The sequence below is a fragment of the Pan troglodytes genome, chromosome 6 (assembly GCF_028858775.2).
Source record: "Pan troglodytes isolate AG18354 chromosome 6, NHGRI_mPanTro3-v2.0_pri, whole genome shotgun sequence".
Classification (NCBI taxonomy): Eukaryota; Metazoa; Chordata; class Mammalia; order Primates; family Hominidae; genus Pan; species Pan troglodytes.
In genome coordinates, this window is record NC_072404.2 from 145,042,510 (window position 1) to 145,055,809 (window position 13,300).

At 40.7% G+C, this 13,300-nt stretch overlaps 1 protein-coding gene across 11 annotated transcripts in view; it reads left to right on the forward strand.

Annotated features, from left to right (window-relative positions):
- NRF1 (nuclear respiratory factor 1) overlaps window positions 1-13,300 on the forward strand; it is a 145,340-nt gene that overhangs the window by 72,632 nt on the left and 59,408 nt on the right. For all 11 annotated transcript variants that reach the window (XM_003951128.5, XM_001155756.7, XM_063815011.1 and 8 more), the window contains one exon: window positions 6,012-6,152. In XM_003951128.5, coding sequence (XP_003951177.1) covers window positions 6,012-6,152 — 141 coding nt within the window. The remainder of the gene's footprint in view (window positions 1-6,011; window positions 6,153-13,300) is intronic.

Here is a 13,300-nt window from a genome sequence, read left to right on the forward strand (position 1 = left end):
CTGTTCTTGCAAGTTAAAATCTCAGCCAAGTGGATTAACTTAGTAAGAAAATAAAATAACCAAAACACATCCAAACCTCAGAATAAACATTAACCGAAAACCTCAATAGAATAATAAACATATACAAAATTGGAAAAGTGATTAAAGAACTACATCCCTCAAAGAGACCCTAGGCCCCAATTATTTTGGTTGATGTCTGTTAAACATTTAAGGTACAAATAATTCCCTAATCTTATACCCTAGTCTTATTATAGTCATTTATCATTAATAATCAAATTTTGATTTTCATTTCCCTAATGATTAATGATAAATAATCATTGTCTTTAGGGCAATGAAGAACCGTGGGAGTTGCATGCAATGTGGAAGATATGTGGAAAGTAGTATAGTGAAAGCCCCGTTGCTCATGTATTTACTTAGTCAACATATAACTATTTAACACTATTGGATACAAGGTATGAGATAAGGATTCCATCTGAGTCCTTTGGGGTTTCAGGGTTCAAAACTGGGAATCCCAAAGGACTAAGGGGAAATGAGAGCCCTGAACTGAGGCAGGAGAACAAAGGAGGCAGACACTGGGGCTGGAGAGACAATAGGATGAAGTCAACATAACTTCAGGGGCCACAGCCTGCAGCCTGGCTGGAAGCCAGATGTGCTTCACAGTCACAGGTCTGAGGGCAGCAGCTCTTTGTTACATACCTCAGATGATAATGTGTTTTTAGTCTCATAGGAGCTTGTAGAAAATTTAAAAAAAAAATTTTTTTATGAGACCTTCCCAAAGACTCTTCCTTTATCCAGTTAAGCTTCAGGAATACAAAAAAATTATGGTATCTTGTCTGGGACTATTTTTGCAACCCAACTGAAGGCCCAGTGACCTTATAGCAAACATTTTGAAAATTAGCCAAGTGTGGTGGCACACACCTGTGATCCCAGCTCCTTGGGAGGCTAAGGTGGGAGGATCACTGGAGCTCAGGAATTCGAGGCTGCAGTGAACAAACCTGCGTGACAGAGCAAGACCTTGTTTCAAAGAACAAAACAAAATAAAACTCTAATGGCTCCTGCAAATACCCTAAACACCCTCCATCTCTGGTAATTATAAAATGTTTGTTAATGTGTTACCTGTATATGTATATTTAAAATATTTTATATTTCAGCCTGGGCAACATGTAAGACCCTGTCTCATTCAAGTGTGTGTGTGTGTGTGTGTGTGTGTATGAAAAATAAGCAAAAGACCTGGTCCCTATGCTCAGCAATGTCATGCACTGGTTGTGTATAGTGTATTCTGGAAATAACAGTATAAGTGACACATGTTTATTTGTGTCAGTAGGAATTTAAAGGAGGAAGAGAATTATGGCAAGGATACTTGGGAAGTTTTTTCAGAGCAAGTGGGAATTGAATTGGGCCTAGAAAAATGGAAAATATTTGGATAAGAAGCAGATTTATGTGGTGGCTCATGTCTGTAATCCCAGCACTTTGGGAGGTCTAGGTGGGCAGATCACTTGAGGTCAGGAGTTTGAGACCAGCCTGGTTGAAACCCTGTCTGTACTAAAAATGCAAAAAAATAGCCGGGCATGGTGGCAGGCACCTGTAATCCCGGCTACTCAGGAAGCTGAGGCAGGAGAATCTCTTGAACCCAGGAGATGGAGGTGGCAGTGAGCTGAGATCACACCACTGCACTCCAGCCTAGGCAACAGAGTGGGACTGTATCTCAAAAAAAAAAAAAAAAAAAGGTCTTTAGAAGTTTCAAAGAAGAGAAATTGCTAGATGCCAAGGTGAGTGACGAGGTTGGGCAGCTAAAGAAGGAAGAAGGTCAGCAAAGTTGCTCAGTATAGGACTCCATGGAGGTTGTATGCTGGGAGCGCAAGAGGTGTCATTCACATAGTCTCCAGGGTTAGGCAGGCACAGCTGTATCTGGAGGCTCTGGCAAAGGAGTATTGGAAAAATAAATAATTGGAAAGATTGAAATGCTGGCCAGAGAAACTTGGACTTTGTCCTATAAGAAGTGAGGAACTATAGCAGTTTCTTGAGAAAAAAAGATAAATGATAGTGATGTGGCTAAACATACCAGCTTTAGAGCTACATAAAAATTTGTTTGATTTTTGGCTATACTTCTTACTAGTTAATATGATTTGGAGAAAGTTACTTAAGTTTATTAAGCCTCAGTTTTCTTATTTGCAAAGTGAATATAATATTTTCCTTATAGAATTATGGTAAGGATTATTTGAGACAATGCATGTAGTGCTTGGCACAAAGTAAGTGCTCAATAAACGGTGTTTGATGACAGTAAGTGTTTCCAAAATTTCAAATGGCAGTGGTATACAAGATGAATTGAGGAAAGAGAATGGTAACTGATTTTGATTTAAGTGGTTGTTTACCTTAGTTGTGCAACCAATTGACATGTTGGTATGAAGTGACAAAGGCGTAAGCTATGGTTTTTGGAACAGGAGGCATAAGTTGGAACACAAACCTGTATTTTGTCTCATCTGTGACACCATTGATTATAAGATGTGCTGTTATTTGTGTACTATGAAGAAAGAAAAAACATTGATAAATGTTGACACAATGCTATCACTTAGAATTTTTATTTTCTACTTATTGAAAGAGCTCTTTCAAGGCTTAGACATAGCTTTTAATCATATATCATTTTTGTATACATATATAAAAAGGAAAATATAAGTGAAATAAGGTATTCCTAAAACTTCTTCACATTCAGAGTCCAACCCTTTTGAATTACTTCTTGTTTCAGTCATCATTGTCTGTGTTTTTTCATGTAATATTGTCCTCTGTGCCATCATGAAAACGGGCAATGCTATATTTCTTTAAAAAGTGCTCTGTTATTGTCTGAATTTTTGCCCCCAAGCAGCAACAGGTTTGATGCAAGTCCTTTTTTTTTTTTTTTTTGAGGAAGAGTCTCACCCTGTTGCCCAGGCTGGAGTACAGTGGTGCAAATCTCAGCTCACTGCAACCTCCACCTCCCGGGTTCAAGCAATTCTCCTACCTCAGCCTCCCAAGTAGCTGGGATTACAGGCGCCCACCACCACGCCCAGCTAATTTTTGTATTTTTAGTATAGACAGGGTTTCACCATGTTGGTCAGGCTGGTCTCGAACTTCTGACCTCAGGTGATCTGCCCGCCTCAGCCTCCCAAAGTGCTGGGATTACAGGCGTGAGCCACCGCGCCTGGCGGTGCTTCTTGATCTTAAGAGAAATTGTCATTGGGAAGGTAGTAGACAACAGCCAAGACTCACATTCTCTTCTGAAATGGTGCTAAATGATTTGTTGAGTAAAAAGGCCAGGGATAGCAAACATGTTCACATGGCTGCAGGCAATGACAGCTATGCCCTGTTGTTGCCTTGTCCATAGCAATTTTAAGATGTATCCCAATTTCAGAAGACTGATAAATATGAAAGAAAAATGCATCTCAGAATTGATAGATCAGATAGAATTAAAACATGAGGTCAGTAATTCTGCGAAAGTTACTTAACTTTAGTAAGCAAGCTTAGATGGAAATGCTTTGGTAATACCTGAAGTTGTTTTGTTGCAAATTACTTAGGGATGCTCTACTGGCACTAAAAAACAAACAAACAAAAGATGTTTTAAAAGAATTATATAGCACTGATAAGCTGACTCATAAAAATGGCTGAAATTGTTTGAAACTGGCTAATAAAGAAGTAGTAACCTAATGATTTTCCATTTTTGAATGCCAGGTGTTTCTAAAAGCCAGATGAAGTTTGTTTTTATTTTAAAATTATTTATTTTTGAGACAAAGTCTGGCTCTGTCACCCAGGCTGGAGTGGCACTATCTTGGCTCACTGCAACCTCCACCTCCTGGGCTTAAGCCATCCTCCTACCTCAGCCTCCCGAGTAGCTGGGACCACAGGTGCGCACTACCATGCCTGGCTAATTTTTGTATTTTTAGTAGACACAGGGTCTCACCATGTTGCCTAGGCTGTTCTCAAACTCCTGGGCTCAAGGGATCTGCCTGCCTCAACTTCCCAATGTGCTGGGATTACAGGTATGAGCCACTGCACACAGCCTGTTTTTCTAATATGATCATTCTTCCTATTGGCCTATACCTAATAGAAGGATTTAACCTTATAAACCTTAAAGTTCTAAGACCAGAAGCTAGGTGTATTAGTCCGTTTTCACACTGCTATAAAGAACTAACTGTGACTGGGTAATTTATAAATAAAAGAGGTTTAATTGACTTACAGTTCCATATGGCTAGGGAGGCTTCAGGAAACTTAACAATCATGGCAGAAGGGGAAGCAAGGCACGTCTTACATAGTGGCAGGAGAGAGAGAGAGAGAGAGACAAAGAGAGACAGGTGCGGGGAGGGAATGCCGGTGGAACTGCCAAACACTTTTAAACCATCAGCTCTTATGAGAACTCACTATCATGAGAACAACATGGGAGAAACTGCCCCCATGATCCAGTCACCTCCCACCAGGTCCCTCCCTCAAAATGTAGGAATTACAATCAAGATGAAATTTGGGTGGGGACATAGAGCCAAACCATATCACTAGGCTTGTAAGATTCATTTGTGTGTGTGTGTGTGTGAGTAGGCAGCATAAATACTATCTAGACTACAGGAACATAGCAGAAAATATAATCCTGTAAAGTTGCTGTGGCAACATCAGCTGCTTATGTTGCAATACATATAATGGCAATAATTTTTGAAACTTTATTTTTTATTAGAGACCAAGATACAACTGAATCTCTGGAAAGATAATGAGTCTACCAGTTTGTGCTATTTTTCTCTTATCCCCTTAGTTATTGACCTATTTGGAGGATTCTTCAACTGCAGAAGTTGCACCATGTAGCCAGTAATAATATTTATTTTTCCAGATGCTTGGGGTAGAGTATGGGAATTTTTCTTTTTTAATCCACATAATGAGGTATTTATAAGGAAGTGTATAGAGTCCAGCCCACTCAGCAGACAACCCAGGATTCAAACATTGCTGGAACTTCTAGTCAAACCTCATTTTCTCTTCCATTTGTTTCCCTAAAATAGTGCCTTGAGCCCAGAAAGCAAGTTAATTTCCTAGCCCACTTGTCACATTTCCATAATTCCATGGCTTCTTTGTTATTCCCAGAGGTATCCTCATACCCCTTGTGTATTCTCCTAAGTGAATGAACCCATTTTTTCCTCTCCCAAGTTCCAGGCATTCAGATGAACCCATTATATTGGTGGTTGGAAGACCCAGCGTCTGTCCACCCTTTCTGTTCATGATAGAATGTGTGCATGTCCAGTGTGTTACTGTTAAGTTGAGACATGGCACTGGCAGTAGTGGGAATGCAGACAACGAACAACAATATCTGGTTCCAGCCTGGGCTAGAGCTAAAGGCGTCATGGGTTGGAGGTTTACTTCTGTCACCAAGCCCTACCAGAAGCAAGGGAGATTTGACCTATGGGGCTCCCTTTGGCCCTGGCCTTACCAGTAGTGGCACTCAGCTACAACATACACCTATCAGTTTTTTTTCTCTGATTCTTTTCAGTCCAGTCTCTTGTATGCTTGAATCGCCTGTCTGTTTGGTAGTCTGGCTTTGCAGGAATGTAGCAGCAGTTTTGAATGAATTGGTTAGTTTAAGTTTTAGAAATGTAAGTCCTTGAAGATCTTGAAAATGATTTTGGTGATGAGCTGCCACAGCTAGTTGTTCATGCAATGGCCTGGGAAATGCAGAACCATGAATACCATGCCTGTTAGACCTGGAACAGGCAATGGCACCCTCATTGAGAAAATGTGATTTTAACTGAGAAGCAGTATTTCTGGAAAATTTTTTCACTGGCTCTCTTCTATTGTTGTTACCTGCAATTTCATCATCTTTTCATTTAATTATGTTCAGTATGATGTCTTTGGGACCAGTGGGTATTTTTATTTGCTTGTAGAAGTGTTTGTTTTTAAGGCTATGCAATGGCTCAGGAAGGCCAGCCCCACCCACTCTCTTGTTGCTTGGCACCAATCCTCCCTGGTTGTTGGGCATCTTGTTTACTTCTGCCCTTAATTCCCCGCAGGTGCGTAAGTACAAGAGCATGATCCTGGAAGACCTGGAGTCTGCTCTGGCAGAACACGCCCCTGCGCCACAGGAGGTTAACTCAGAACTGCCGCCTCTCACCATCGACGGAATTCCAGTCTCTGTGGACAAAATGACCCAGGTGAGGGGTGGGAGGTGAGGAGGAGACTCAAAGACAAGTGGCACAGGTGTGGGCGGGCCTCTGATCACTTTTCTGCATTTTGTCCTCAGTGATCTGACCAGGGAGTGAGATGCAGACTGGAGTCTTGTAGTGAAACAGTAGCAGCCTTGGAAAAGACATTATAGTGCCAGAAAAGTGCTCCCAACCAAGGGCATGGCTGTGGTCTCCTCTTTCTTCTGGCAGTTTTTTTTTCCCTTTCACTTGGGCCTTTGGGTTGGATTTAAAAACAAAAACAAAAAAACTTTTAGCTTGGGGTTGGTCTGAACAAAAGAACCTTAGGAGTTTAATGAATCACAGTCAAGGTAGCCAAGTAAACTTTTAGCCCTCGGGCTGCTCTGCTCCTCTTTCAATGTAAATTCTAAATACTTCCGTAATTATTACTAAGTACAGCTTCCTTCCGCAAGAATGTAAAAGTCAGAGTGACAGTCTTCTGAGTTGTTGATTTCCTCTTCCTTTTTAAAATTTTTATTTAAATTTTATGATTTCTAAAGATGAGGGTCTCACTGTGTTGCCCAGGCTGATCTCAAACTCCTAGGCTCAAGCGATCCTCCTGCCTCAGCCTCCCAAAGTGCTGGGATTACAGGCATGAGCCACTGTGCCAGCCTGATTTCCTCTTCTTTTAAGAAGGGAAGTCAAAAATGTACTTAGCATGATAAATCAGCATACCTTAGTAATTTTTATGAAATTATCCCTTTTATATATTTTTAGTTTAGCTTGATCAAAATCAAACACCTTTTTAACATATTTTCCCACCCTATTTATTTATTTATTTATTTATTTATTTATTTATTTTTTGAGACAGAGTCTCGAGCTGTGGCCCAGGCTGGAGTGCAGTGGTGCAATCTTGGCTCACTGCAACCTCCGCCTCCCGGGTTCAAGCGCTACTTGTGCCTCCGAATAGCTGTGATTATAGGTGCGGGCTACCACACCTGGCTAATTTTTGTTTTTTTAGTAGAGATGGGGTTTTGCTGTGTTAGCCAGGATCATCTCAAACTCCTGACCTCATGTGATCCGCCTGCCTCGGCCTCCCAAAGTGCTGGGATTACAGGCGTGAGCCACCACACCCAGCCCACCCTATTTCTTTATTAATTTACTTCTATCTTGCTAAATCCACTTGTCAGGTTTTTTTCCTTATCTTATTCAGTCTTCAGCAGCATTTGACACAGTTGATTACTCCTTAAAGCATCTTCTCTCTGTCTCTTGACCACACTCTCTTCTGAAGATCCTCATCCTTCACTAGGTGCTCCCCTCATCCCTTCTGGGGCCCCTCTTCCTCTTCTTACCTGATCATCGATATGTTGTTTTCACCCAGCTTACCCTCACTGTTAGATGTCTGGTCCTCACACGCCCCAAACAGAACCTTTGGTTGTTCCTACTCTCCACTCCACATCTGTTCCTCTCCAAGCGTTCCCCATATCAGTTAATCGAACGACTGTCCATCTGGTTGCTCAAGTCCCAGCATAGAAGTAATCCTGATTTCCTTGTTTTGCCCTCTCCCTCCACATTCCCCTGCCACCCTCCAGGTGGCAGGTCATGTCAGTTCACCCCTGAAATGGACCCTGACTCTGGCCATTCTTCTCACTTCCCATCAGCACCCAAGTCCAAGCCTTTAGCATCTCTCATATAGCCTATCCACTGTGGTCTGCTGCAGTCCATTCTCCATGTAGCCATCATAGTAGTTTTTTAAAAAACTTAAATCATGCCGGACGTTGTAGCTCATGCCTGTAATCAAGAGGAGGATCCCTTGAGTCCAGGAGTTCGAGATCAGCCTGGGCAGCAGGCTGGTATTTTTTTTGTCTCTACAAAAAATACAAAAATTAGCTGGGGCCATGGTGGTGTATGCCTGTAGTCTCAAATACTTGGAAGGCTGAGGTGGGAGGATCGTTTGAGCCCCGGAGGTTGAGGCTGCAGTGAGCCAAGATTGTGCCACTGCACTCCAGCCTAGGTGACAGAGCGAGATCCTGCCTCAAATAAATGAGTGAATGAATGAATGAATGAATAAATTTATTTATTTATTTAATTCAGGCCATATCACTTCCTTGTTTAAGCCCTGTAATGGTTTTCCACTATTCCTAGAATCAAATTCAGACTCTGCCATGGCTTTGAAGGCCCTATGTAATCTGACCTCTTCCTGCCTCATCATCTTCCCCTCAGTCACTGGGCTGTGGCCACTGTAGCCCTCTTTTCCTCAAACACCCTGCATCTGTTCTTTTGTTTTTGCTGCTCCCTTTGCCTGAATATTGTTCTCCCAGATTATTGCATGATGGACTTTATCTTATTCAAAGTCTAGCTCAAATATCACCTCTGAGACAAGCCTTTCTTGATTATCCCACCTAAATGAAGCTTTCTTCTCCCTACCAAGCCACTAATACATCCTCTGTGTTCTTGTCTGTATAACACTTGTTACTACCTGGAATTGTCTCATTTATTAACTTGTATACTTATTTGTGGTCTCCCCAGCTAGAATTTCAGGAATTTAGTTTCTATCCTTTACTTCTGTTCAGTATAGCTGCTCAGCCTCTGAAATAACATGTTATCTAAATAATAGTATCTGTTCAGTAAATGACTTCAGAGTTAGAGCAAAAATGAGTTAAGCGCAGTGGTGGGGAACAGGATCGCAAGTCCCCTGGGCAGGTGTTTACTCAGTGTGGACGCTGACGCTGCTGCTCAGGGGTGGCACTTTTATTTTTTATTCCATCTGAACCAGCAACTTGGTCTGAAGTAATACTATATTTTATAAATATAAACCTAAATAGTGATCTTTTGATTGTTGGATTCATAGCCCATTCTGTGGACACTGGAAGGATCTCTAAATAGTGGTTCAGAAAGGAAAGCATTATCTAAACCAAGCTTGTCCAACCCACGTCCCGCAAGACGCATGTGACCCAGAATGGCTTTGAATGTGTCCCAACACAAATTCGTAAACTTTCTTAAAACATTATGAGATTTTTTGGCGTTTTTTTTTCTTCAGCTCATCGGCTGTTATTAATGTTAGTGCATTTTATGTGTGGCCCAAGATAATTCTTCCTCTAATGTGGCCTAGGGAAGCCAAAAGATTGGACACCCCGATCTAAACTTTTCTTTACTGTCTTTTTACAGTTTCTATTATTCTGTTTCTAGAGGCATTCTGACTGGTTCAAGTAAAGAAAACATAAAGTGAATTATTTTTATCTAGTTGATGTGAAGAATCTACTCTGTCTCAGATGTAAAGTACATCTACTGCCTAAGCCTTTGGTTTCTAATACTGTGTTAGGTAAACTCCTCTCCTGTGATGGGTATTTTTTGTTCTTTGTCACATTTGGTGTGTTAGGGTAAAGCAGTCTGAGGTTTTGATTATATTATATCATCGTGGATTGTCCACAAAAGTCAGCAAACAGTTTAGTTATTATCATTTTGGAGGTAAGACATTTGAAAGTGGTGTTTTCCATATTTGTCAAAACCACACTCAGTAGAGCTTGGTGTGCTGGTGAATGAGGAGCTGGATCTCAGTTGTCAAACGCATAGATACTTTTTTGGAGGTGCACATTTTCTCTATCATATGCTCCCTCTTTCCCCTTCTTACCAAAGATGATGACTAAAAAGTCAAACATAACAAATAAAATAAAACAAACAAATGAGGAGGAAGAGGGAGCAGGATGATGAAAAACCCAGCTCCCAATTGAATGGGAATTTCCAAGTATTTGGATCCTGGCATTTTCCCCCCTCAACGTTTTATTGTTGTTTGTTTTCATTGAATACTTTTTTCTTAACCTGAGCTAAATAGCTCCTCTTTGTCTCTGTCTCTCTTTTTTGGGGGGGACGGAGTCTCGCTCTGTTGCCCAGGCTGGAGTGCAATGGCACGATCTCGGCTCACTGCAACCTCCGCCTTCCAGATTGAGGCAATTCTCCCACCTCAGCCTCCTGAGTAGCTGGGACTACAGGCATGCGCCACCATGCCTGGCTAATTTTTTTTGGATTTTTAGTAGAGACAGGGTTTCACCACGTTGGCCAGACTGCTCTTGAACTCCTGACCTTGAGTGATTCTCCCATCTTGGCCTCCCAAAGTGCTGGGATTGCAGGCACGAGCCACTGCGCCCAGCCAATAGCTCTCTTTTATAATTGATCCTAAAGACTTTCACTATTAATGGGAGTAAAAGGAGGGTTTTATTTCCACCCAAACCTAGATAGACAAGGGTATGGGACTACAAGCAGTTTAATACACTGTTAGTGAGAATGCAGATTGGTACACTTTCTCTAGAGGGCAGGTTGGCAATGCATATCAAAGTCTAAAAGGTGTGTATCATGCCCTCCAGTTAAACACAGATGTACATTGTTTATTACAGCATGCTTACAATAGGAAAATTGGGAACAATGTGATTGGTTAAATTATGATGGTGTTTAGAATTTATATAGGAAGACGAGCAGCATAGCCCAAAAGAGATGATTCCGTGAACTGTTAGACACTAAAAATGATGATTTGCTCTTTATTGCAGTGAATTATATTTGTGGTATGTTAAATTAAAAAACTGATTGTAAAGTAGCATTTTTTATATACTGTAATTTGAGGAGTTTAGGGCTTTATTTTTCTGTTTCTTTTGGGAGATTTAAAAAAAATTCTGGGAACACAGAATTGAGCTGATTTATCTCATTTTCTATAACATTAACATAAAACATGCCCACCTCTGTGTGTATAGAACTTTGGAGGGATGCACATGAAAATCTTAACACTGCCGGGCATGGTGGCTCACTCCTGTAATCACAGCACTTTGAGAGGCTGAGGTGGGTGGATCACCTGAGGTCAGGAGTTCGAGAGCAGCCTGGCCAACATGGCGAAACCCTGTCTCTACTAAAAATACAAAAATCAGCCAGGTGTGGTGGCACGCCCCTGTAATCCAGCTACTCGGGAGGCTGAGGCAGGAGAATCGCTTCACCCTGGGAGGCGGAGGTTACATTGAGCCGAGATCATGCCACTGCACTCCAGCCTGGGTGACAGAGCAAGACTCAATCTCAAAAAAAAAAAACAAAAAAAACTGATTGTAAAGTAGCATTTCTTATATACCGTAGTTTGAGGGGTTTAGGGCTTTATTTTTCTCTTTCTTTTGGGAGATTTTTTTTTTTTTAATCTGGGAACACAGAATTGATCTGATTTATCTCATTTTCTAAAACATTAACATAAAATATGCCCACCTCTGTGTGTATAGAACTTGGAGGGATGTACATTAAAATATTAACACTAATTATCTACACATGGTGGCATTATAGGTGATTTTCATTTTCTTTATCTAAATAAGCATGAATTGCTTTTATAATAGAAATACAAAAAACTATTTTCCTATTTTATATTAAACTTGAATATTTTAAAGTGCAAAGTTAGGCCGGGCGCAGTGGCTCACACCTGTAATCCCAGCACTTTGGGAGGCCGAGGCAGGTGGATCACCTGAGGTCAGGAGTTCGAGACCAGCCTGACCAACATGGATAAACCCCGTCTCTACTTAAAAAAAAAAAAAAAAAAAAAACAACCAAATTAGCCGGGCTTAGTGGTACATGCCTGTAATCCCAGCTACTCGGGAGGCTGAGGCAGGAGAATCGCTTGAACCCAGGAGGCGGAGGTTGCAGTGAGCCGAGATCACGCCATTGCACTCCAGCCTGGGGCAACAAGAGCGAAACTCTGTCTCAAAAAAAATAAAAATAAATAAATAAAGTGCAAAGTTTGATAATGTTTCTGCTTTGTTTTAGGCAAAGATTACTTTACGTTAACATGAAGATGTCAACAACTCTCTTTTTCCCCCCTTATTTTCCTCTTAAATAGATACTGTGTGTTGGAAGGCACACTACTAAGTTCTTTACAGGGGCATCTCATTTAATCCACCTTTCTGTGTGTGTCTATGTGTGTTGTAAAAAATTCTTATTTTATGGTCAAGGAAGCAGAGCTCAGATATAGTTTATAGCCATAAAGAACAAGTACATTTTACTGGGCATTAATTCTAGATTTCAGAACATGTGGGTAATTTATGGCTTCCTTGAAGTGATAAAATTCTAGAACTATCAAATTGGACTGTAATAGAGATAGACTTGGGTTAACCAGACAGCTCTATTAATCATCTTTTCTGCACTTAATGGTATAGAGATAACTTGATATTGATGACCCTAACTTAGAAATCTATATAGGATCCTAAGATACATTCTGAATCATCTAAAGAGAGTAAATTATATTCGATATTGTTCTAATATTATGTGTTGCACTATTTTGTATCTTTATAAATGAGAAGGTTAGCATGATTTATTGGAAAGAATACTAACTCAGAGTGAGAAGATCTATTCTCTAGTCTCAGTTCTACTACATATAACCATGGTTCTCACTTTCATCTTCTGATGAAATATATGCCCTCCTACCTTAAGGAGTTAGAGGAAGAAAAATAAAATTTGGTGTAGGAAAATGTTTTGAAAACTAAAGCATCACACCAAGGTATTATTACTAATTATTAATGTTAATTATATGTATTGCCTATATTCATTTTTGAATAACCTGAACATACCATCTCTCAGCCATGCTTTATTAGAGAAAGTTCATGAACCAAGAATTTTAATTTTTCTCAACAATTAAGTGGGACAACACAGGTGGCTTTTTTTTTCTTTTCCCTGGTGTCTACGAAAACAAAATATTTTTCAGATTGAAAATTGAGGCATAAATAGCCGGGCGCGGTGGCTCACGCCTGTAATCCCAGCACTTTGGGAGGCTGAGGTGGGCAGATCATGAGGTCAGGAGATCGAGACCATCCTGGCTAACATGGTGAAACCCCGTCTCTACTAAAAATTAAAAAAAAAAAAATCAGCCCAGTGTGCTGGCACATACCTGTAGTCCCAGCTACTTGGGAGGGCGAGACAGGAGAATCGCTTGAACCCGGGAGGCGGAGGTTGCAGTGAGCCGAGATCACACCACTGCACTCCAGCTTGGGCGACAGAGTGAGACGCAGTCTCAAAAAAAAAAAAAAATTGAGGCATAAATAGAAAATGAAATTTATGAAGCAAGCTAGTGACAGATAGAACTTAGGGCTGCATTCATACTGCCAGTGCTTTTTAAAAAATCTTTTTTGTATAAAACTGTATTGTGTTCATTATTCAGTTTGACT